This window comes from Rhinopithecus roxellana, chromosome 19, assembly GCF_007565055.1.
Source record: "Rhinopithecus roxellana isolate Shanxi Qingling chromosome 19, ASM756505v1, whole genome shotgun sequence".
Taxonomy (NCBI): domain Eukaryota; kingdom Metazoa; phylum Chordata; class Mammalia; order Primates; family Cercopithecidae; genus Rhinopithecus; species Rhinopithecus roxellana.
Window position 1 is genome coordinate 32,805,776 of NC_044567.1, and position 24,452 is coordinate 32,830,227.

The following is a 24,452-nucleotide window of genomic DNA, read 5'->3' on the forward strand; positions in this document are numbered from 1 at the left end:
ATGTGTTCTGGGTGGTCTAGCTCAGTCATCTGGAGACACACACAGTAAGTACCACACCTCTTCCCCAAGCATTTCAGGTGCCTCTCGTGGTGACAAGTGCTGGCATCTCTAGATGGGTGCTGCTGTCATTATCATCCCCATCCTGAAGAGCAAACTGAGGCACCCAGAGTGAAGCAGCTTGGCCTAGGTCACGTAGTTAGTACTGTTAAGCACCATACTCTGCCATTCTACATTTTTCTATCCTTTGCAAGCACCCCTGCCCCACCTCACCTCCTTTGGTTTTTCTTCCTAGGACCTGTTTATTTCATTCTCCTCCTGAACTCCAAGCCTGCGGCCTCTTCTCCCCGTCCTTAGCACCCTCCTCCTCTCCCGAGAACTGTCCAGGAAGACACACCTCTCCTTCATTCAGATTTGCTCCTTATTCTTCAACCTGTGCATCTCCTTTAGGCCTTGAACATGTCTTGATAGGTTTATTCCTGATTATTTCATCACGGTTTTATTGATTTTGAAACTTTATCCCATGACATGATCAAATTGGCCATTTCTAGAGCACAGGCACTTCATAGCTGTTTACGGTCATTTAGCTCCACATCTGCCCATCGGTTTCTCGCATGTGTAATTCAGCACCACGTGGCTATCTACGCTGAGCTCTGGGCATTTCCTGAGCCTTCCCAGGAGCCAGACTCCATTCTCGGCGCTTCACACGGGCTGTCTCGTCTGATGCTGTGGCATCCTGTAGGGTGGGAACAGACAGTGCCCGTGGACGTGGCGTTATGCCTGCCGGCATCCTGGGCACCACAGTGTGCCGCTTTCCCACTGCATTCTAGCACGGCCTGGTGAGGTCTGGCCAGCTGGGCTGCACCATTCGTTTGCATGTTAGAGGCATTTCTGTTCCCGCAGGGGACAGTCACGTTGGCCCTTCTGGTGACCCAGTGTCTTTTGTCCCCTGTGCTGCTCCACACACCCCCTCTGTACCTGCATAGTTGGATTTAGGGATCTACATATAAGTTTTAGATGTGTTCCCATTCCCTTTTATTGTGTAAGATTCGGCCAGGTGTGCAAGCTGGTAAAACCTAGGCTACAGTCTAACAACAATTTTCCACCTTCCCCATGGGTCATCTGTATCTGGTGTTGAATTGATCAAGTGTGCAAGCTCAGGCCGTGGTCCTGTGGAAGAGCCCACCGCCACCTCGGACTCTACTTACTTTATTAAAAAACACTTTTGTTTTTTGAAACTGAGTCTTGCTTTGTTGCCCAGGCTAGAGTACAGTGGCACAATCTTGGCTCACTGCAATCTCTGCCTCTTGGGTTCAAGCGATTCTCCTGCCTCAGCCTCCCAAGTAGCTGGGATTACAGGCATATACCACCACGCCTGGCTAATTTTTTGTATTTAGTGGAGACGAGGTTTCACCATGTCGGTCAGGCTGGTCTTGAACTCCTGTCCTCAGGTGATCCGCCCACCTCAGCCTCCCAAGGTGCTGGGATGACAGACGTGAGCTACCACACCCGGCCAAAAAAACACAATTTTAATACGCTTGTTTGTGTGGCTGCTGTCAGACACACAGTTACGACCAGGGAGGGGAGGACACAGGAAGCTCTAAAAAGGTGACTTAAAAAACCCAAATTGCGTTCCAGGGTCACATAGTTTATGGGACCTCTGTTCTCTACATTTTAAAAGCCCTCGAGGGATTTCCTATGTTATCATTCCAAAGGCAATCCAAAGTTTCCCCCAAAGAAGGTCAAATTACATATTCTATGTAGGCTCCATAGACAGAGAAATGTCTAACTTTCCATATGAAAGGGTAAGCTCTAATTATATGGAAATGTTCTCTCTGGCCGATGCCAGCTAATGGGAGCCCTTCTGTAGCATTTTTATGTTTCAAAGACAAAGCGCTCGACTGTGTGTCCCGGGTGCTGGGCTTCTGGAGAAAGGGAAGAGCATTCTCTTTGTTCCCTTGGAGGGCTGGGGTGTCCTGGGGGAGTGGGAACAAGGCCTGGGCTGGGGACATGTGGGTAGGATGGGGAAGGGGGTGTGTCCATGTCACGAGGAACCCGCATGAGCACGGTCCAGGCGCTGCTGGGTGTGGGGCATTTGGGGATGGCCAGGAGCCCTGCCAGCCCTGTCTGGTGTGCGGCGCTCCAGGGTGGGGTGGGTCCCAGGGGAGTCAGGGTGAGCTGCTTGACCGTTCTCAAGCCTCTAGGCCCAGAGATTGCCAGGCTTTGGCAGGGCAGCTGGTGAACTGGCCGCATTCCTGGGCTCCTCCCACAGGGGCTGGGATAGGATCTGTCAGGGGTGAGGCCCAGGAATCTACCCCTTCACTACTAGTAGCTCAGCTGATTGTGATGCAGGTGGCTGTGGGCTGCACTCAGACTTGCTGGTGTGGACAGCAGGGAATCACATGGGGGCTGCTGAAATGTAACCAGGCCGCTCAGACAGCGCCGGGCCGCAGTGCAGGAGAGGACAGGGTACAGGCCTGGGGGTTGGGGCAGAGAGGCTGACTGGCGAGGCTTTTAAGGGCCTCAGGTGAGAGATGATTAGGGCTGAGCTGCTGGCAGGGGAGGAAGGCAGAGCAAGATGCAGCATCCTGGAAAAGATGGTTTGCCAGGGCCACAGTACTCCCAGTGTGGTCCCCCAGACAGCACAGACAGCAGCATCAGCATCCCTGGGAGCGCTTTACAGATGCAGAGTCTGGCGGGGCGCAGGGGCTCACGCCTGGAATCCCGGCACTTATGCAGAGTCTTGCAGGGCGCAGGGGCTCACGCCTGGAATCCCAGCACTTTGGGAGGCCAAGTGGGCGGATCACTTGAGGTCAGGAGTTTGAGACCAGCCTGGCCAGCATGGTGAAACCCCATCTCTACTAAAAATACAAAAATTAGCCAGGCATGGTGGCACGTGCCTGTAATCCCAGCTACTCAGGAGGCTGAGACAAGAGAACTGCATGAACCCAGGAGGTGGAGGTTGCAGTGAGCTGAGATTGCACCACTGCACTCCAGCCTGGGCAACAGAGCAAGACTCCGTCTCAAAAAAAAAGAAGAAGAAATGCAGAGTCTTGGGCCCAGACTATTGAATCAGAGCCTGACTTTTAACAAGATTCAAGTAGCACCATGGCTGGGTCTCAGCCTTCTGCGCATGTTGACAAATCAGGTACTCGAGCAGAAAGATGGGGATGGTCAACGTGATGAACTCGGAGGCACCAACCATAGTGTCCTGGGTCAATGCACACAGAATGCACGCAGGCCCCTTGCAAGCTTTCCCACCCATCAGAAGCTCAGTACACCTGCCAGAGTCACAGGAGGGCCAGGGAGGTCACAGGTCATGGGAGGCCAAGCACAGTCTGAGCAGAGTCTCCTTGTGCTGTGGAAGTGGTTTCCAGCTCTGACCTCCCTGGGCGGCAGGCTAGGAGACTGGATCAGGGGCCTGCCTGCTTGGCCTGGAATCCCTGCTGCCCTGATGACGAGCCGTGTGGCCTTAGGCAAGTTACTTAACCTCTCTGAGTCTCAATTTCCCTGTCAGATTGTGTGGAGAGGAACAGGCCTCACCTCCTATGGTGAGGTGGTGAGATGGTGAGAGATGTGTGTGAAATGCCGGAAGAGTACAAAACCCTGTGGGTCTGCGTGTTGATCAGCCTGATGTCTGGATTCAAACCCAGCTCCTCCGTGTAAGTGGGGAACGTTATTCAGCCACTCTGAGCTTTTCTTTCTTTTTGTGGGCTCAGAGGGGAAAGCAAGGAGAGCGGGGGGTGGCAGGGACAAGGTTTCATCCGATGGTGTCATGGGGGAAGTCAATTCCTGAATGATGGAGCTGGCTGTCAGTTTCTGGAGTTTATCCCAAAGATCTCTGCCCAGATGTTTTAAGTTTGTACCCATTTCCATGTCTCCAGGAAAACCGACACAGCAGCTCCATTGGCTCCTGTTTTCACACTCACGCCCCGGATCATTTTGTGGTGACTCTAGCCAAGAGTATGGCCTGTGTTGTGTATGTTACAGGCCAAGGTGGGAAGAAAAGGTCGTCCTTGTGTCTGGAGGGGCCAGTTCATGCCTTGAGGAGGAGAGAGGCACTCTGAGTCCTGCCATTATCCTCAGGGACGGCCAGGCTTGCCGTTGTCCCCTATGTCTGTTGGGGGGCCTTCTCCTGGGGATGCGATGTCTGCATTGATTTTGGGGTGTCCAAGTGTACCAGGCTAGTATCCCACTGAGAGTCACCCACCGTGGGTGGATTCACCCATTCCCGTCATGGTGCCTGGGGCTCCAGCAGCCTCATCACAACACAGCCTGGTAGTTGGAGGGCCTGAGCCTTTGTCATGACTGCCCTTGCTTAGCCGCAGGACCACGCACCTGTCGGGGACTGGGGTGGGCAGGCCACTCTCTCACAGGCCCACCCCAAGGCTCCAGATGGGCGTGTGCATTGTTCAAACGCCGTCACACCTTGGGGGTGTGAGGGGACAGCGTGAGGTGGACGAGAGAGGCGGAGGTCTCACAGTGAACCACAGGACCTGCTATCCTGCAGCCGGGACGCAGGCCTGCCTGACCGTGGAGCCCCCATTCTGGGGGCCTCACACTCCCTACAGCTGTGATGCTCGTCCCCCACTCCGCCCTGATGTCACAGGAGTGCACGGCAGGCCTGGAGTCGCCTTCGGAGGGGGGTGAGAAGGCCAGCGGGGGGCAGGGGGTCTGCTTGTGGGCCCTGGTACTTCCATGCTGCCTGGGTGGAGGGTCCCTGGGTGGGGACCGCCTGGGCTTGAAAAGCTGTCTGAGGCCGGGCGCGGTGGCTCAAGCCTATAATCCCAGCACTTTGGGAGGCCGAGACGGGTGGATCACGAGGTCAGGAGATCGAGACCATCCTGGCTAACACGGTGAAACCCTGTCTCTACTAAAAAATACAAAAAACTAGCCGGGCGAGGTGGCAGGCGCCTGTAGTCCCAGCTACTCAGGAGGCTGAGGCAGGAGAATGGCGTAAACCCAGGAGGCGGAGCTTGTAGTGAGCTGAGATCCGGCCACTGCACTCCAGCCTGGGCGATAGAGTGAGACTCCGTCTCAAAAAAAAAAAAAAAGCTGTCTGAGCGGCCGCCTAGGGAAAGGTGAGCTGCTTGGACGTCCTTCTCAAGCTGTAGGCCAGAGGTTGCCTGACTTTGGTGAGAATCGCTGGGAATCTGGTGGCTGAGCACATTCCTGGGCCCAGGCGCTGGGATCGGATCAGTCTGGGGTGGAGCTGCCGTGGACTGGCTCCTGCAGAGAGCAAGAGAGGAGAATGGGCCCAGTGTCCACTCTGCTCTGTGGGAGGCCCTGGTGCCGTCCGGAGGCCAGATTGATGTCCACTCGCCTTCCTGTCTGCTACTCCGAGTGCGGCTTCTGTGGAGTGGGGAGCTGTGGTTTCCCCGAGTGGTTGAAGGCAGCCAGCGGAAGGCAGTCTTGTCAGCTCTGGGGGACAGGACCTGAGGGCAGTCGGGGAGTAGAAAACACCAAAGCAGCCCAAGATGCTCAGAACACTTGGAGGATGTGGAGGACAGAGGTGTACCAGGACCCCTGCCCCTTCCAGAATATTCTAAGCAACCAAAGAGGGCAGGTGCCTCTGGGAGGGGAGCTGTAGCGAGGGCCCTGATTGGAACCATGGCTCTCTTCCTTGGCAAGTGTCCTGCCAAGGGCACCCGACGTCCTGTCTGGCAGGGCTGGAGAGACTCTGGGCTGCCTGGAGATCAGGCCGGGCGTCACAGGCAGAGGCAGGCGTCCCAGCAGGCTGTGTAGCAGGTGAACAGCTGTTTCTCCTTGGTCATCTTGGGCTCAACTAACACTCAGTTACCTTCCCTGCCAGCGCCTGCGCGAGTCCACGTGCGACCCTGCCCTCTGCCTCAAGTTAGTGAGTGGGGAGGGTCTCAAAGGGGAGAGCAAGGAGAGCTGGAGCAGCAGGGACGAGGTTGCATCTGATGGTGTCAGAGTGGGGATCAATTCCTGAATGATGGAGCTGGCTGCAATTTTCTGGACTTATCCCAAAGATCTCTGCCCAGATGTGTGAAGTTTTTACCCGTTTGTGTGTCTCCAGGAAAACCGACGTTGCTTCATTGGGATGCCTGCGCCAGTGGGGCTGGCACAGGGTGCACTGAGGTCACTGAATGGGCTGGGGGCACTTCCAGAGCAGGGGACAATTGTCCAGGTTTTGCTAGTTGTTGTTGGTTGACAAGGGATGTGAGCCAATGGCTCTTGGCACAGAAATAGACTGTGAAGCTCGGGGCCTCCAGGCGCCTTCCGAGACACACAGAGGGACATTCACCTGGCCCGACCTCACTCCACCTAATTGGACATCCCCATGGCTGTTCCTGGTGGTCTTTGGTGTCTGAGGCCGGCTCCTCCATGTGAGCTGGGAAAGTTATTCATCCTCTCCAAGCTTTGGTTTCTTTTCGTGGACTCAGGCCTTCGCTTGCTTATAGACCTAGGAGTGGAATCTCTGGGTCATAGGGTAAGTCTGTGCTTCCCTTTTTAAGAAACTACCAGACTGTTTTCCAAAGTGGCTGCACCATTTTCCATTCCCACCAGCAGTGTGCACAGGGTTCCAATTCCTCCCCCTCTTTCCTCACCCACAGTTGCTGCTGTCTTCTTGACGATCGCCGTTGGAGTGGATGTGAGGTGGCAGGACACTGCAGGGTCAGCGTGCGTTTCCCTAAAGACCGCTGCTGTTGAACATCTTTTATGTGCTGTATTAGCCATACATCTGTGTTCTTTGGTGAAATATCTATTTAAATCTGTTGCTGATTTTTATTTTTATTTATTTTTGAGACAGAGTCTCACTCTGTCGTCCAGGCTGGAGTGCAATGGTGCGATCTCAGCTCATTGCAACCTCTACCTCCTGGATTCAAGCAATTCTCCTGCCTTAGCTTCCCGAGTAGCTGGGATTATAGGCATGCCACCACACCTGGCTAGTTTTTGTATTTTTGGTAGAGACGGGGTTTCACCGTGTTGGTTACGCTGGTTTCAAACTCCTGACCTCAAGTGATCCGCCTGCCTCAGCCTCCCAGTGTGCTGGAATTACAGGTGTGAGCTGCCACACCTGGCCGCCTTTGGCTGATTTTCAAATGGGATTATTTGCCATCTTACTGGGTAGTAAGAGTTGTTTGTATGTTCTGGATTCAAGTCTTCTGTTGGATATATGATTTGCAAATATTTCCTTCCAGTCTGTACTTCGTATTTTCACTTCACTTTCGGTATCTTTTGAAGCACAAAGGTTTTATTTTTTTATTTTTTATTTTGATGATGTTCAGCTTATCAGTTTCTTCTTTTATTGGTTGTGCTTTTGGTCTTATATCTAAGGAATCTTTGCCTAACTCAAGGTCATGAATATACATCTACGTTTTCTTCTAAGCTTTTATAGTTGTAGATGTTACATGAAGGCTATAATCCATTGTGAGTTACTTTTTGTATATAGGGTGAGATAAGGCTGTGAATTCCCATTTTTTGCCCGTGGATATCCAACTGTGCCAGCATCATTTGTTGAAAAACAAAAACCCATTCTTTCTCTGCATTAAATTGCCGTGGCACCTGTGTCAAAAATCTCAATCATTGCATTTAAGGGCCCAGCTTTCTCTCTCCCTCTCTCTCTTGATCATCATGGTGGTTAGCAGACTGGCTCAATATCATATTAACCACTATTCTAAATGTGTGATCTGATTTACCAAGAGATGCAAGGACCTCCCACTAGAAGACTTAAGTCAAAGCCAGCTGCAGTGTGACTACCTGAGGTTGGTCAAAGGTGCTGGGGTTTGTCCGAGCAGCAGAGGGCCTGTCTCTGCCACTTACCAGCTGTGTGATCTGGGTTAAGCATCTTCATCCCTGCCTGCCTCAGTTTCCCTCTCTGTAAACCGGGGGAGGGGGGTAGGAGCTTCGTATCTCAAAGGATTACTGTAAAAAAGATGAACAGATACATGGCAAGTGCTCAGAGGGGAGCCTGCATGGTTAATGTTAGCTGTAATACAGATGCAGTATTTTCTGACTCCTGCAATTATATTTGACTCCAAATGCTTAGCCTGGTTCCACGTAGATTAAGATGAAAGAAGGGAAGGGGCAGTGGAGGGGGACTCCATATCGACTGTGACTGTCCCTTGCCGTTCCTGCAGCTCACAGATCTGGCTGTTTCTGGCATCACCTGCCTGTAGCAACAGACAAAATCCCATACTCTTTATGTAAATGTCCCTCCTTTCCTAGGAAGGCCTGACAAAGCATGGGTCCCTTCCTGATGCCAAAGAGAACTGAAAGAGTCCTTCTCTGATCATTATAAAAGGAAAGAGCTGGGAATCATGAAAACAGAGCTAACAGCAGCTTCTCCTCCTCTCTGTTTGGTTTCTACTGGATTTAAGTATCAGACATGCATGCACAGATACATACCTGCATGCCCCACACGGACACATACACACACTGACATGCACACATACACATACCTGCACACCCCCCTGTACACACAGTTGTGCAGAAATGATCACAGAAACAAACAGATGTGCACATGCACACACCCCTGCACACACACCTTTGCATACACACCCCTGCATACACACTCCTGCATACACATGCACACACATCCCTGCACACCCCTGCACACACACTTCTACACACACATCCCTGCACACACACTCCTGCACACACATGCACACATCCTTGCGCACCCCTGCACACACACACTTCTACACACACACGTGCACGTACACACACCCCTGCACACACATGCACATACGCATGCACACATCCCTGCACACACCCCTGTACATACATGCACACACATCCTTGCACACACATCCTTGCACACACACCGCTGCACACACACCCCTGCACGCACACCTGCACACACGCATTCCTCCACACACACTCCTACAACCCCTGCACACACACACTTCCACACACACCCATGCACACACATCCTTGCACACACACCCGTGCACACCCCTGCACACACACCCCTGCACACCCCTGCACACACACCCCTGCACACACATGCATGCACACACACACCCCTGCACATGCATTCACACACGTGCACACACACCCCTGCACACACATGCACACACACTCCACACACACGCACACGCAGCCCTGCACACACACATGGTTGGCAGGCTCCTCCCTCCTCCGTCTCTTCCTCCTTTCCTTTACGAACAGTTCTCCCTCCAGAGGCCCAGACTTCCTCTTTTACATTCACCTGCTCTTCTGAATATTTGTTTCCAAGGGCTGCCCTTTGCACTCTTCACCCCTACCTGCATCCTAACACTTGCCCCTTAGGGTGGGATTCTCAGTCTTGGCACTACTGACCTCTCTGGCTGGGTTATTCGCTGTCTTGGGCAGCCCTCCTGTGCAGTGTGGGGTATTTAGCAGCCTCCCTCGCCTCCACTCAACTGCAGGCCAGGAGCACCTCCTCCCTGCATTTGTGACAATAGAAAATGTCTCCAGGCATTGCCGATGTCCCCTGGGAAACAAAACCACACTCTGTTCAAAACAGCTGCCCTGCAGGCTCTTGTCAAAAGTGTGCAGGACAGAAATTGGGAGGCTGAGAGTGGGCCCTGGTGGGCACGAGTCGGGAGAACTCGGAGGGGCACATTTTGCAGCCTGTCCCCACAGTGAGAATCCCGTGTGCTTGTCTTCAGGGCTTTGCTCACTCTCCTGGGAGCTCCGGAACGCTGCACTGGTGCTCCCTTCCTCGTAGGTTTGCTGTGCAACAGTCGTGGCTTCTGCGGCTCCTCAGGCCTGGGGGCGGCCCTTGAACCCTCCTCTCTTGCTCCAAGCACCTTCCCTGGGAAGCTGCGTCTGCCGGGTTCGCAGACAGGAACAGAAACATGGACGGAGCCATGTGGCTGAGCCTCTGTCCTGATAACGAAGCCCTGCTTTGGACGAAAAAGCACAAATTGCTACAAGTCCGGGGCACAGGCGATCTTGCTCTGCAGAAAAGAGCGGATGCCAAGCTGTGGAAAAGCTACCAGCTCCAGCGCTTGGCTGAGGAGTTGAGGAGAGGGTGTCGGGAGGCGTGGTACCTGCACGTCGGAGGCCTGGACCGACTGCAGTCAGCGCGTCTGTTAGGCTGGGGAGGAGGACGGGCCAGGGAAAATGAGCCCGACTCAGAGGGTCCCGTCCAGCGGAGATCAGCCAGGCCCCCAAGGGCCGAGGAGAAGCATAGAGCAGCCCCTAGTGAAGAGAGGAGTTGCAGGGAAGAGTTGGGCCAGCAACACCCCAGGCCCTCCAGGCCCCGGAAGACAGCAGCGAGCCCAGAGAAACCACAGACAACAAAAGCCATGGGTCAGATGAATTCTCACCTGGCCCTGCCTGAGAAGAGAAAGGGAAGGCGAGAACCTTCGACCAAGTCCGGGGGTGGCCGCGGTGCCATCCGCCCTCGGAGGAGCAGAGGGGCGGACCAAGAAAGGCCAGACCCACTCGTGGCTGCTGTGGGAGGAATCAGGCATGTGGAGGGAAAAGAGAAAGGAACAGCTCAGGCGGGGAGGAGGCCACTGGGACAGGGAGCAGTTTGCTTTGTTCCAGCCCTGACCAGTCGCTCTCGGGGACAGAGTCCAGAGGGGAAGCTGAGAGACCTCGGGCAGCTGTGGCCAGCTGGTTCCAGCCACAGAAGGGAAGCTGTGTCCCCAGCATCTCAGTGCACACTCCGGGAGAAGAACAAGTGGCAGAAAGAGCTGGAGTTGGCCTTTGAAGAGTTGTTTAATATAAACAGAAAGCTGAAAAAACACCTGCGCTTGTACCTGGCACTGAAACCCAGGATGGACCAGAGCCCCGGGGAAGAGCATGCCTTCTCAGAGATGCAAGAATGTGGCGCTGGGACCCCAAGAGGGAAGAAAACGGCAGACGCAGAGATGCTGCCTGCCAGGGAACCCAGGAGCCTAGCAGAGGAGGCGGAGCAGCAGGCAGCGTCCAAGACCAACTTGAAAACGTTAATGGGCAAGGTCAAGCCCACGTTTAGAAATGAAAGTCGAACATTGTCTCCTGAGGCAGGTATATTTATCAGTGAAGGGGACTCATTATTGTATAGCACTGAATCTGGACAAGAGGCCCCCAAACTGGGCACGCTGGCAGAGGGCTCCCTTCAGCTCCACCTTCAAGACCAGACAGACAGAGTGGGTTCAATGGCATCCAGGCAAAGGCAGAAAGCAGAGATGGAGCAGAGAAGACAGAAACAACTGGAATCGCTTGAACGAACGGAACACCCAGATATGAGCTTGGAAATCCACTACAAGGCTGAGTTAGAAAAAGAGAGGAGGGGCCGGGCGCGGTGGCTCAAGCCTGTCATCCCAGCACTTTGGGAGGCCGAGGCGGGCAGATCACGAGGTCAGGAGATCGAGACCATCCTGGCTAACACGGTGAAACCCCGTCTCTACTAAAAAATACAAAAAAACTAGGCGGGCGAGGTGGCAGGCGCCTGTAGTCCCAGTTACTCGGGAGGCTGAGGCAGGAGAATGGCCTGAACCCGGGAGGCGGAGCTTGCAGTGAGCTGAGATCCGGCCACTGCGCTCCAGCCTGGGCCACAGAGCAAGACTCCGTCTCAAAAAAAAAAAAAAGAAAGAAAAAGAGAGGAGGGAGCAAAGAAGGGCTCGACTGGCGCATCTGAAGTCCTCCTCCACAAGAGCCCGGGAAAGGGAGAGAGGATCTGAGCTCAGCACCACTTCCCCATCGGGCACCAGCCTCGCCGACGACGACTGGCACAGTCAGATGATCCGAGACCAGCAGCAGCAGATTTTAGAGCAAAACAAGTTGCACAAGCAGTTTCTTGAAGAAGCCAGGAAACGCTTGCAAGAGTTCCAGAACATATGCTAAACGCGAGAGGCCCACCCGGGGTAAATACATCATTGATAATGGTGATGCCAGAACTGATACCCGAGTCTCTAAGATCTGTGTTTGCGTCATTGCCTCAGAGACTATTAGGCCTCTTTAAAATGGGCAATCTGGGGCCGGTGCAGTGGCTCACGCCTATAATTCCAGCAGTTTGGGAGGCTGAAGTGGGCAGATCATCTGAGGTCAGGAGTTCGAGACCAGTCTGGCCAACATGGCGAAACCCCGTCTCTACTAAAAATACAAAAATTAGCCTAGCATGGTGGCGGGTGCCTATAATCTGAGCTACTCAGGAGGCTGAGGCAGGAGAATCACTTGAACTCAGGAGGCAGAGGTTGCAGTGAGTTGAGATTGTACCACTGCACTCCAGCCTGGGTTACAGAGTGAGACTCGTCTCAAAAAAAAAAAAAAAAAATGGCAATCTGTCATACCGTCCTCCAGGGCACATTCCCTCATACGGAGTCCTTCCCTAATCTTACCTTTATTGATTGATTGATTGAGATGGAGTCTCACTCTGTTGCCCAGGCTGGAATGCTGTAGTGCAGTCTCGGCTCACTACCCCTGCCTCCTGGACTCAAGCGATTCTCCTGCCTCAGCTTCCCGAGTAGCTGGGATTACAGGTGCCTACCACCACGCCTGGCTAATTTTTTGTATTTTTAGTAGACATGGGGTTTCACCACGTTGGCTAGGCTGGTCTTGAACTCCTGATCTTGTGATCCGCCTGCCTCGGCCTCCCAAAGCGCTGGGATTACAGACTTGAGCCACCGCGCCCGGCCTAGTCTTGCCTTTAAAACGAAGTCCCATTTGGGAAACCACCTATATACAAAAATAGGAACCTGTGTGGGTTTCAGTGGGTGTGTCTAGCCCATGTACTGCGGATGCATCTCCCAGAGCTGATCATGCCACTGCACTCCGGCCTGGGTGACAGTCTGTTTTCAGGGGCCACAGGCACAGATGGAGATTCCAGGTCATTTAAGCCCTTCAGATGTTTTAGCCAAATAAACACTGGCCTTTCAGGGGCACCCAAGGTCAGACGGGCACAATTTCAGGAGACAGATCACTTGGTGCTTAGCCACAGGCTGAGACATTAACAGAGACTGAACCAAAGCTAAAACCTCTTAGTCTTTCTAAGTGATAGAATCAACATTGTTTAAATAGCGCGTCACTTAATACATTCTTATAACTTTAAGAGAAAAGAGATAGAGAAGACAGAAAAGAAAAGATAGGCAACCCTCGCCTCACTGGGTGACTCCCTCTGGGGCTGGCAAGGGTGTGGGCACCTGGGTGTTTGATCAGTTTCCTCCCCGCTAGCTTTGCCACCGACCTGGCATCCACCACGGCCACAGAGACCTCACACTGGGTAGCTTCTCTTCTGCCAGTTGCAGTCTTAGGGACAGGCACAGGGATCAACACACTTTTTCTGCAAAGAGCCAGAGGGTAAGTATTTTAGCCTTGGCCAGCAGTGCAGCCCCTGTGGCAATTACCCGGCTCTACTGCAGCTACTCAGAAGCAGCCACAGATGATACAGAAATGAAAGGGCGTGGCCAGGTTCCAATGAGACTCTGCAAAAATAGGTGGTGGGTGGCATCTGCTCCTTGTGCCATAGTTCGCTGAGACTAGGATGCTTTCAGAGTCTGTCTGTCTCCCTCCCTTCCAAGAACCTCAGATACATTGACTTAGATCAACCAATCTTCGTTTGTGACACGTTGGTGTCATTGGTCCCCGAATGGCCTTACTTATGAATATTTTGTAGATAATATAATGAAGCACTGTGAGCCCACCACCCAGACCCAAGACCCAGAATATTCACTACCTGTGCGCTACCTCCCTTTTCCCTCCCCCTGCTGCCTCCTTGGATGTATACCTGCTGATGGCTCACACCTATAATCCCAACATTTTGGGAAGCCAGCGTAGGAAGATCACGTGAGCCCAGGAATTCGAGACCAGCTTGGGCAACATGGGGAGACCCTATCCTACAAAAAGTTGAGCATGGTGACATATGCCTATAGTCCCAGCTACTTGTGAGGCTGAGGCAAGAGGGTCGCTTGAGCCCCAGAGGCTGAGGCTGCAGGGAGCTGTGATCATGCCACTGCCAACCTGGGTGACAGAGCAAGACCCTGTCTCAGCAACACAAAGATGCTGGGCGCGGTGGCTCACACCTGTAACCCCAGCACATTGGGAGACCGAGGCTGGTGGATCGGAGTTTGAGAGTCAGGAGTTTGAGAATAGCCTGGCCAACGTTGTGAAACCCCGTCTCTACTAAAAATACAAAAAATTAGCTGGGCGTGGTGGCAGCACCTGTAATCCCAGCTACTCAGGAGGCTGAGGCAGGAGAATTGCTTGAACCCAGGAGGTGGAGGTTGCAGTGAGCCGAGATTGCACCACTGCACTGCAGCCTGGGCGAGAGAGCGAGACTCCATCTCAAAAAGGAAAGAAAGAAAAAGAAACAAAAGGTATACCTGCTGAACTTGGGGTTTGGCCCTCCCTATCTTTATCCATACATGTGTGCTAAACATAGTGTTTAGTTTTACTCGGTTTTGAACTTTATAAAAAGGATATTTTGTGGGGTCTTTTGGAAGCTAGGCTTTTTGGCCTCAGCATGGTTACTGAATTCATCCACATCACACAAACGCCTCTCTTACTCATTTTCACTGCGGCATATCCTCATCGTGTGTATGATCATAGCTTCTCCCGTTTCGTGCTTGTTTCCAAAAAGAGGACTATATCTCTGATGCATTTGAATCAAAAGACTGGATATCAAAAAGTGCTTTTGGCACAGCTGGGATGTAGGTGTGGGAAAGATCCCATTTATTGCTTTTTTTTTTTTTTTTTTTTTTTTTCCTATTTTTACCCTTTTTCCCCAGAAAAGATTGACCTGCTCTTACAAAATATTTAATTTGCAAATATGAGGCCAGGCACGTTGGCTCATACCTGTAATCCCAGCACTTTGGAAGGCAGAGGTGGGTGGATCACTTGAGGTCAGGAGTTCAAGGCCAGCCCGGCCAACATGTGACGAAACCCCTTCTCTATTAAAAATACAAAAATTAGCCGGGCGTGGTGGCGCACGCCTGTAATCCCAGCTATTCGTGAGGCTGAGGCAGGAAAATTAATTGAACCCAGGAGGCAAAGGTTGCAGTGAGCTGAGATTGCACCACTGCACTCCAACCTGGGGGCAGAGGGAGGCTCCATCTCAAAATAAATAAATAAATGTACAGATATGAGTCCTAGACACTGTCTTAGTCACTAGAGATGAGCAGTGAGCCACGCACATGGAACCATAGGACTCCCATTCTGGTGGAGGACGCAGGTGATGAGTGAATAACAGCTGGAACTGTGGCTGTGTGGGGTGAGGTGCCCAGCGGGACCCCAAGTGCACGCCTCTGAGAAACTCAAGCCGGGCTTCCCTGGAGAACGTGAAGCTCGTGGAACCAACAAGCATTATGCTCATTCGGACGGGGTGGGAGCAGCAACCCACAAGACTTTTTGTTTTTGCTTTTGGGTTTTTTAATCACGAGTAGCTTAGGTCTCTCTTGTCTGTGGCTTTCTGCTTGAGGCCAAGTAGAGAAAATTTGGGGCCCGGCATGGTGGTTCACACCTGTAATCCCAGCACTTTGGGAGGTCGAGGCAGGTGGATGGCTTGAGCCCAGGAGTTTGAGACCAGCCTGGGCAACATAGTGAGACTGTGTCTCTGTAAAAACAAAAAGTAGCCAGGCACACTGGGCTGCACCTATAGTTCCAGCTACGAGGGAGGCTGAGGTGGGAAGATCCCTTGAGCCTGGGAGGTCGAGGCTGCAGTGAGCTGTGATTGCGCCACTGCACTCCAGTCTGAGTGACAGAGACCCTATCTTAGGGGGAAAAAAAAGCAAATTTTGATCTTAGCCTGGTTTGTATCTATCCTCTGGTTCCAGAATGTCATGGGCTAGGGTTGCAAAGTCACTCCACAATTTGCTGTAGGCTCAACATGATTAAGAAGGAAGCTGGGGGTCAGGAGGGCTGCTGTTTCTCAAAAGCCACATGGATTTCTCGGGGCAGGGTGTCACTGTGCTCCTGCTGTTTCTGCACTTGCGTTGTGTCCAGCTATTTTTTGCATATGGAGACCTGGAGCGTAGCCGCCTGTCACTGTAACATCACCTCTGTCTGAGAGGGCAGAGAGGATGTTAGGGGATGACTGAGTTAAAAGCCATGGCCACAATGGGGCCCAAACATTGAGTAGCCAAGGTCTTCATGCCTTAGCCTGGAAGCCATGGTCTGATGGGGGGACCAGCCTGGCTTTGAGTGGGTTATTCTCGTTTCTGTTTTCAAAGGTAGTATTTGTGACCCGTGTGTTCTAGGTTAGGAATTGCCCCTTCTTGGCCACACTTGAGCTAAAACTAGGTGTGGAGACAGGCAGTGAGACAGGGTGGAGGGTGACTCATCTCTGCCTGGACGGTCACACCTACACTGTCCCATGGCAGCAGGACCAGACACCCGGCCCTTTCCCACCTGTCCTGCAGAAGGCTAAGGGGACGGGCTGGTTCTTTAACTGGGGCATTGGCGTGGGCACTAAAACAGCTCTCCAGGACGCCCACACCCAAAACCCTGGCCTTCCAGTGATTCTTACGGAAATGTCATAGGTGACTTTCCATCCCAGGGCCTGGCAGCACCTGTGTTCCCCTCCCCTCTTGGTCACCTTGGCACAGCTGGACTGTGGTGGAAAGGCCCGTGGGGCAGCCTCCAGCCTCCCCTGACTCACCCCATCCCATGCCTCCACCAGGAGCTGGTGAGAGCCCTACTGCCGGGGTTGGAGCCCTGGCTCTGCCACTTGCCAACAGCTCGGTGACCTGGGAGAGTGTTAAGGTTTCTGCACTTCCTCCAAGGCCTGGCCCTCCACCTCCTGCCCCTCACACCCGGGTTCCAGCATCTCTCTTCCCACCGCCCCTATTCCGGACACAGGTGCACAGGGCCCACCCCCTGCCTTGTGAGCCTAAATCCTCCCCGAAGTGCCAGGTACCTCATAGGGCTATGCTGGCGGGCTCAGGGGTGCCCCCTGGACTCACACCCCAGCCCTTGCCCAGCCTCCATTTGACTGTAAAATAAGGGATGGAGCCACCCGGAAGGGTGTGGGGCTCCTGAGGTTTCCACAGAGCACTGCCATGCCAGCAGTGGTGAGGACCCCGGATGTGGTGGCCATGTTCAGCTTCATCCTCCTAAAGCACTTTCCGGCACCCCGCATGGTTCTCCTGCTCTGAACACTTCGCACCTTCTAGAGCTCTGCTTTGGTTTGGTGCTTCTGCTCCCACCCTCGGGGGACAGCTTCCGTGTTCCCGCCTCACTCTGCTTTTGCTGGAACCTTCGTCCTCTGGGCTCTTCTTTGCTCCCTGCCTTGTGGATTCTTCTCCCCAAACCACAGGGACCCAGGAAGGCCCCCATGGCTGAGCAGTGGTGCATGGGTTGCCCCGTTTGTCTGTGAGGCTTGGAGGGGGAGCAGCAGCGTCGCTTGTGCTTGCTGCTGAGGTCAGCTGTCCATGGGCTGGGGGAGGCCGGCTGGGTCTGGCAGGTGCCAGCTGTTCACCTCCTGGCCTGCTCTCCCCCAACCTGCTGGCCAGTCGGGTTTTGGATGTGACCCCACACTGGGAACTGCCCTGGGGGATCCGTCTTTTCTCCTCACAAATCTCCCTTCCACCCCAAGCCCTGTGTGACCAGGATCTCAGACACGTAAGACAAAGGGATATAGGGTTTTTAGAGTGGAGGGGTGGGCAGAGCACCCTCCCTGACCTGCGGTCATTCTTCCAATGAGTACAAATGGCAAGGAGCTTATATCGAGACCTCCAAGAAGACACGGGGCAGAGGGCTGGGGTGCAGCCTGCACTTGCAACTGCCGTGACAGCCCAGGCCGAATCCTACAGCTGGAGACGGGGCTACACAGACGCACACCCCCCAGGACAAGCTCAGGAAGGCTGGGGGCCGCTCAGCATGGGGCTTGTTTTTGAGGCTGTGCTGAGGAGGAAGGGAAAGGGGAGTGGGGACACCAGCCCCCCGCTTTCATTCTCTCCTGGGTGTGTAGTCCCCGGGATTCCAGCCTTCATGTCCCTGTTTCTGTCTCCTGAGAAATGCAGCGAGCTGCAGCCCCCCAGCAACAGCACGAGGAGAGAATCTGCTGCTGCCCCTGGCTATAGAGCTGTCACCCTGGCCCCCTGCTCAGCCGTTATTGGGGGGCGGATTGCAGGGACGGGTGGGGGTTCCCTCGGTGCCTCTCCAAGCTCCCTCTGCCTCCTGCCCTGCACGGTCCTGCTCCTGTTCCTGCTCCAGCTCTGCCTGGGGGTTGCAGGGCTGAGCTTGGCTCTTCCGTGGGTCTTGGCGGAGAAAATGCAGAGCTGCACTTCCCTCCACAAAGCCGCCCTGTTCTCAGCAAATCCTCCCAGGGTCGGTGCATTTTTTTCGAGTGATTCAGCAGCACGTGAATGGGAAGGGCCGAGCCCAGCCAGAGGCTCTGGCATGAGACCTGCTGGCCCACCAGGGAAAGGGAGGGCAGCAGGACGTGGGCCGGAGGTCCTCCCAGGGCTGCAGAAGGAGGGAGCAGGGCCCTGGGGTGGGGAGGGCAGCAGGAAGGCTGGGCAGAGAGTGCGGCTTAGCTCTGCGAGGCTGGGGTGTTCTGATGGATGCTGCTTCACTCGAGTTCCCCAAGGGGGAGCCAAAACGAATGGGCAGGAAGTGAGATGGGAGAGCTGGTCTCCATGGAGACGGGCACTCAGTGGCCAGCAGCTCACGTGCGCTAAAACCTTGGGCAGCCGGGGAGGGAGCGTTCCCTGGCAGGGCGAGGCCTGGAACACCCCCAGGTGCCCGCTGGCAGGTGGTGTGGCCAGTGCTGAGGCTGTGCTTCTGTCCCCTGATCTCTGTTGTGTGCCCTGTTATCTTCTCTGCCCAACCCTCCCTCCCACCCCCCGCCCACAACAAAACATATTTTCTGAGTAGTTGTCATTCCAGGCATTTCTCACCCTGGCCTGAGTCATGCGGGCCAAGTCCTCTGTCCTCACCCTGGATGTCACGGTCCTGCCCTGCTCCAGAGCTGCAAGTCACCACTGAGGGTGGACCTGGGGCTCCTCTGTCCCAGCCACCCACAAACTCTCAAGGTCAGAGTCTGGAAAGGGAGGTGGTGCCCCGTGTCCTCACTTCCAGTGTCTGTACCCTCCACTGGGGACAGGTGCCCAGTGTGCTCCTATGCTGCCCCCTCTGCTGAGGTCTTGCCTGCTCCCCAGAAGGCCCCATTGCTGGCTTCTGGGGACCGAGGAGGTTGGAGGACCTGAGGGTGGGTCTGGCCTCTGCAGCAGCTGCAGGGCAGGAAGAGCCTGGGTCCCGCCCAGCACCACAGGGCTGTTTTTAATTACCAAGTCACAGCCCCCTTTTCTGCTCATTTCCCTAAAAGGAGTGAACTGGGAGGAGGTCTGACACACCACTGGCCAGAAGGGGCCGGCATGAAGGGGCCGAGGAAGGGCAGAGCCCAGTGCTCGGGGGAGACCCTCGGACTGTCCACCGAGGGCCCCCGGCTGTGTCACTTGAGGCCAGAAGCCGAAGGTGAGCTGGACCAGCTAACCCTCACTGTCACCTCACAACCCTTGTGACACTTCCTGGCTACTCAGCCTTGCCCTGTGCGCCTGCGCCCCATGCATTTCCGTAGGAAGAGGCGTAGCCTCCAAACCTAGAGGACTAGAGCAAATTTGGGGTCCTTGTGAGCACAGCCCCTTCCTGGATCACCATCTGCCATCCCTGGCAGCGTCTGTGGCCACTTCTGCCGCCTCAGCTGGCGAGGTCAGCCCTATCCTGCTAAAAGGAGGTGCTGCCTGAATGGAGAACTTCCATGTTTCTAAGTGGTCTTTACTATGATCCCAGATTCGTTGCACACAAACATTTATGGATCCTACAGTGATCTGAGAGCAGGACTATGAGAAATACAGACATTGATTACAGTAGTCGCAGGGCAGGGCCACAGCTGTGTTACTGGACATCTGTCCCGAGCTGAGGGTGTAGACACCAGAAGTGGGGAAAGGGGCTTCACCTCCCTTTTCAGACTCTGATCTTGGGGGCGGCTGGGGCAGAGGGGCCCTGGTACACGCTCAACTGGCGCTTTAGACATATTAATCAAAATGGTCAGGCCAGGCCAGATGGCTCACGCCTATAATCCTAGCACTCTGGGAGGCCAAGGTGGGTGGATCCCGTGAGGTCAGGAGTTCGAGACCAGCCTGGCCAACGTGGTGAAACCCCGTCTCTACTAAAAATACAAAAAAAAAAAAAATTAGCTGGGCATTGTGGTGGGCACCTGTAATCCCAGCTACTCCGGAGGCTGAGGCAGGAGAATCGCTTGAACCCAGGAGGCGGAGATTGCAGTGAGGCGAGGTCATGCCATTGCACTCCAGCCTGGGCAACAAGAGCGAAACTCTATCTCAAAAAAAAAAAAAAAAAAAGTCAGTGGTCAAGCAGCCCCAGCCAGATTGACCAGCCATGTGGTGTCGTCACATCCACCCGAAAGGACAAGAGACTGTCACCCTGAATGGCAACGCAAGTTATAGTTACAAACATTAGCAAGGGCTTTACTAGCTGTGTGATTTGAGGGTGCAGATGTTGGCACTCATGGTACCCCACTTTTCTGGAGAGTTTAGACAGGAGGCATGGAACGTCACAGTCCTTCCCCAGTAAATGAACAGAGCTGAGTCCACCTGCAACTGCCATTGGATCCTGCCCAGGAGTAAGTGGAGGTTGGGTTTCATCTGGGAGAGAGAATTGTTTCTTTTATAATTCGTCTGAAATGATTGGCATGCAATTCCACCCAGAGGCAAATGAACCAAATGACGCTCAGAAGACGTCGGCAGCTCCGGCCTGCAGACTGTATTTGCATCTAGGCAGTGTGGAGTCCTCCAGGGCTGGTCCCTGGGATGCAGCGGCCACTGGTCTTCATTGCCACTGTGGGTGCTCCGGGCTGACTCTGACCCAGCTGCAGCATCAGAATGCCCCCCACCCACTGGTGATTTGGACCAGTAGGGTATTTGACACGTGTTTGAAGCCCCCACCTGACTCCCAGGAATGACCAATGTTCACAGCATGGGGACTCCTTGGCATTCTCTGCTGGGCCATGAGCAGAACAGGACAGAGGGGAGGGAGGCGCTTTTCCTGCCAGTGCGGGTCCTGTGGGCGCCCCTCCCCAGGTGGAAGCTGGAGCCTGCAGAAGAGGGTGGACGGCTGGGAGGGCCAGTGCCCTCTGGTGATACAGAGCAAACCCTCCCAGTCCAAGTCAGCTCGCACGCAAGGCGCAGATGATCGGGCTGGGTTTTGACTGTGTATTTAGCAGCCGAATGTGTTTCTGAGTCCCAGGGATCCCTGCACCTCGTCTGGGCAGACAGGTGACTTTGAGGGACAGTGGGCCACCTTCTGCCTGAGCGCGTCCCTCAGCCAAGATGGGCGCTGTGCTATTACAGGGTGTGGAGCGCCCTGGGAAGAGGCTGTGAGCGGTCTAGAGGTTGGGTGTTGATGTCCACTGGTTTGCCTGTCCCAAACCTGGGCCTGGGGGCCCGGCAGAGTGGCTCAAGTGGAAATGTTCTATATGGTATATTTATACACATAGCACGTGGGATTCCTCCAGCGAGCAGTTGGGCCCTGGCAAGATAATAAAGAGAATTCAATGAGTGTGGAATAAATGCATTTCTTAGAGGCAATTTTCTTTTTCTTTCAAAGGCAGGGTCTCCTTCTGTCACCCAGGACCAAGGCGCAGTGGTGCGTTCATAGCTTACTGCAGCCTTGAACGTCTAGGTTCATGCAATTCTCCTGAGTAGCTGGAACTATAGTCATATGCCGCCACGCCCAGCTAATTTTTGTGGGCTTTGTTTGTTTGTTTGTTTGTTTTTTGTTTGTTTTTTAACAGATGAGGTATTGCTCTGTTACTCAGGCTGGTCTTGAACCCCTAGCTTTAAGCAACCCGCCCGCCTTGGCCTCCCAAGTGCTGGGATTACAAGTGTGAGCCACTGCACCCGGCCTTCTGAGGTAATTTCCTTTTGGGGTCTGGCTCCCTCCCCCAGTTGTGGGCATAGCTTGTTCTTATTTTCCGCAGGAACTTCCGTAGTGCTTCTGTGGACACAGTAGGATTGGAAAGGTGTTGGTGGGTGTGTGAAGGGGACATGAGGATGCAGGACCCACATGTTGATGGCAGCAGAGGGGACACCAAGGAGAGAGAACAAGAGAGGACCGTGCCACAGAAGCCCTGTCGTCTCTGCCTGGGGCTGGCGTGGCTGGAGTCTGGAGGGTGCCGCCCCTCAGGCCAGCCTTTGGCCCTGGCCCATGCTGGTGACACCAGGTTCTCCCGTAAGCCGCCTTCACTGTCTGCTCCTGTCCGAGAGTAGCAGCCAGTGCGGCCTCATGGTTTTCCAGGGGCCGTTGCGATTCTCGAAGTCTGACCGTAGCGCATCCTCTTTGGATCGTCTGCCGCGACCTTGGTTTTCCGCCCACCCAGTTCTTTTCCGTCTCCACTCTGGCGGGTGCGCGAGGGATTGTTTTTGCAGGGGGGGAGGTGACATCATGTGGTGTCCTGGGCCGGAGGGGTGGGGGTGGGGCCCTGCGGTTGTGTGTGCTTTGAATTCAGCCGACGGTTGTACATTCCAGTAGCCGGCATCTGGCAGTGAATTCATCAGCCAGTGTATCACCCTTGATCTCAAACCCAGATGTTGTGTTCACAGCAGAAGGGAAAGAAGGAAAAACGAAATCTGAGACGCTCAGGGAGAGGCCGTGGTTTTGGGGCTCAGGGCAGTTAGAACGAGAATCTTTATAAAGACTCCCCCCTCTTGCAGCTTGCCTCTGGCTCCTTGGGGAAGGGGCAGAGGAACAGAGCAGTCCCCTCTTCGGGGCATGGACAGGAGATGAGCTGACACCCCCCTACCCTGCCCCAGTGCCTAACACCAGGCCCAGCACCCAGTAGGTGGTCAGTAAACGTGTCTGTGCCATGATTTTCATTTCTTCCCAGATTCCTTATGTCTTTTCGATTTCCCCAGCTCTGTTCTTCACATGGTCTGGACTCAGAGAGGCCCTCCCTCCTTTGGAGTGGCCTTCTTTCCCCTACAGTCCTGGTGGTCCATCCTGGAGCCCAGAGTGCAGACCATTGCTATTGGCATGGAAATGTGTTCTGGAGAGCTCTGTCTCCCTCCTCCTCTGTCCACCACTGGCCACTGGAAACTCTCCTTCTCTGCGTTCCTGTCCATCGTCTGTCGCCTTGCCGGGATTGGATGCTCCTCCCAGGCCAGGCCTTCTGCATACATACAGGATCCACCCTGGACCCTCTCACCACCTGCTGTCGCCTCTGGGCAACAACCCCCAACAGGTACCCGCTGCTCTGAGCAGGTCGGCGGTACAGATCCCGCTGTGCCAACCGGTGTGCACTAATCAAAGCTGTCAACCGGCCCCTCTCCTTCGTGTCTGCGGCTGGTGCTTTGGGGAAGGTTGCTGTGGAGCTGGTCCTTCTTTGCCTCTCTTCATTCCCATTTTCCTTCTTTCACGTAATTTCTCATTTTGCAAAGTGGGGGAGGAGGTGCCCACCCCCAATTTAAAGAGACCCTGAAGAATCGGAATTCTGTTCCCCAGGGGCAGACTAAAGCAGCCCAGTGGAGATGGGGATACCCTCAGGCTCTGCTCCTCCAGGCCCCTCACCCCCACTTCCCTGCAGGCATCTGGTGGCCTTCTCGCCAGTTCTTTTTCTAGTCCTAACTCTACGTGGCTACCCTGGACCTTTGATTCAACCAGCCTCCTCTTTTCTGACACTTTAAAGGAGGGAAGTGTATAATCTGCAGCCCCCAGGCAAAGCTAGCACATTGGGAAGTTGCATCAAATCGAGACTCTGTGACCTGCTGACCAGGACGAGGTCTCTGTACCTGAGTAGCGTGATGCCATCGTCCCAATGCCTCACCCACGGGAGTGGGAGAATTTGCCTTGCTTATCTCTGTGATGCTCATGGTCCTGAACCATACGCACATGAGTTCCCGGGCACCGCAGGCTCCACACCAGCTCCTGTAGCAATCACCATGAACTCGTGAAGTGTCAGGACTGTTGTCATCGTCTCCGTCTTAGGTGTGAACAACTGTGGCTCAATGAAGTCAAGGAACTTCTCAAAGATCACCCAGCCATCCGGGGTGAATGCAAGATCTCTGTCTCTTGCTGCCTCCTTCAAACAAGTGCCCAGCTGCCACCTGGGAGCCTTAGGCATTTTTGTAAGAGAACAACATGTGAACCTCAATGCCCAGGGTAGGATGCAACATTTTGGCCGTTTTTAAGTAATCTTTGCTTATTTTCTAAACTCCAGTGACATGCTTATTGGGTGCCTATTGTACGTTAAGCGTTGTGCAGCATAGGGGACCATTGAAACGCAGCTCCAAGGCCGGGCACTGTGGCTCACGCCTGTAATCCCAGCACATTGGGAGGTGGGCGGATCACGAGGCCAGGAGTTCAAGACCAGCCTGGCCAGCATGGTAAAACCCCGTGTCTACTTAAAAAAAATGCAAAAAATTAGCCAGGCATGGTGGTGCGTGCCTGTAATCCCAGCTACTTGGGAGGCTGAGGCAGGAGAATTGCTTGAACCCAGGAGGTGGAGGTTGCAGTGGGCCAAGATTGCACCACTGCACTCCAGCCTGATGACAGAGCAA

The 24,452-nt window shown here is 54.1% G+C and overlaps 2 protein-coding genes across 2 annotated transcripts in view; both read left to right on the forward strand.

The window, feature by feature from the left end:
• The window catches only part of TIMP2 (TIMP metallopeptidase inhibitor 2), a 73,387-nt gene that overhangs the window by 22,890 nt on the left and 26,045 nt on the right, over positions 1 to 24,452 (forward strand). The window lies entirely within an intron of this gene.
• Positions 9,792 to 11,987, forward strand: CEP295NL (CEP295 N-terminal like). The gene is made up of 2 exons (XM_030924023.1): positions 9,792 to 11,245; positions 11,550 to 11,987. Exons 1-2 carry the CDS (start codon positions 9,807 to 9,809, stop codon positions 11,785 to 11,787), a joined length of 1,677 nt encoding a protein of 558 aa, XP_030779883.1. The 5' UTR covers positions 9,792 to 9,806; the 3' UTR covers positions 11,788 to 11,987.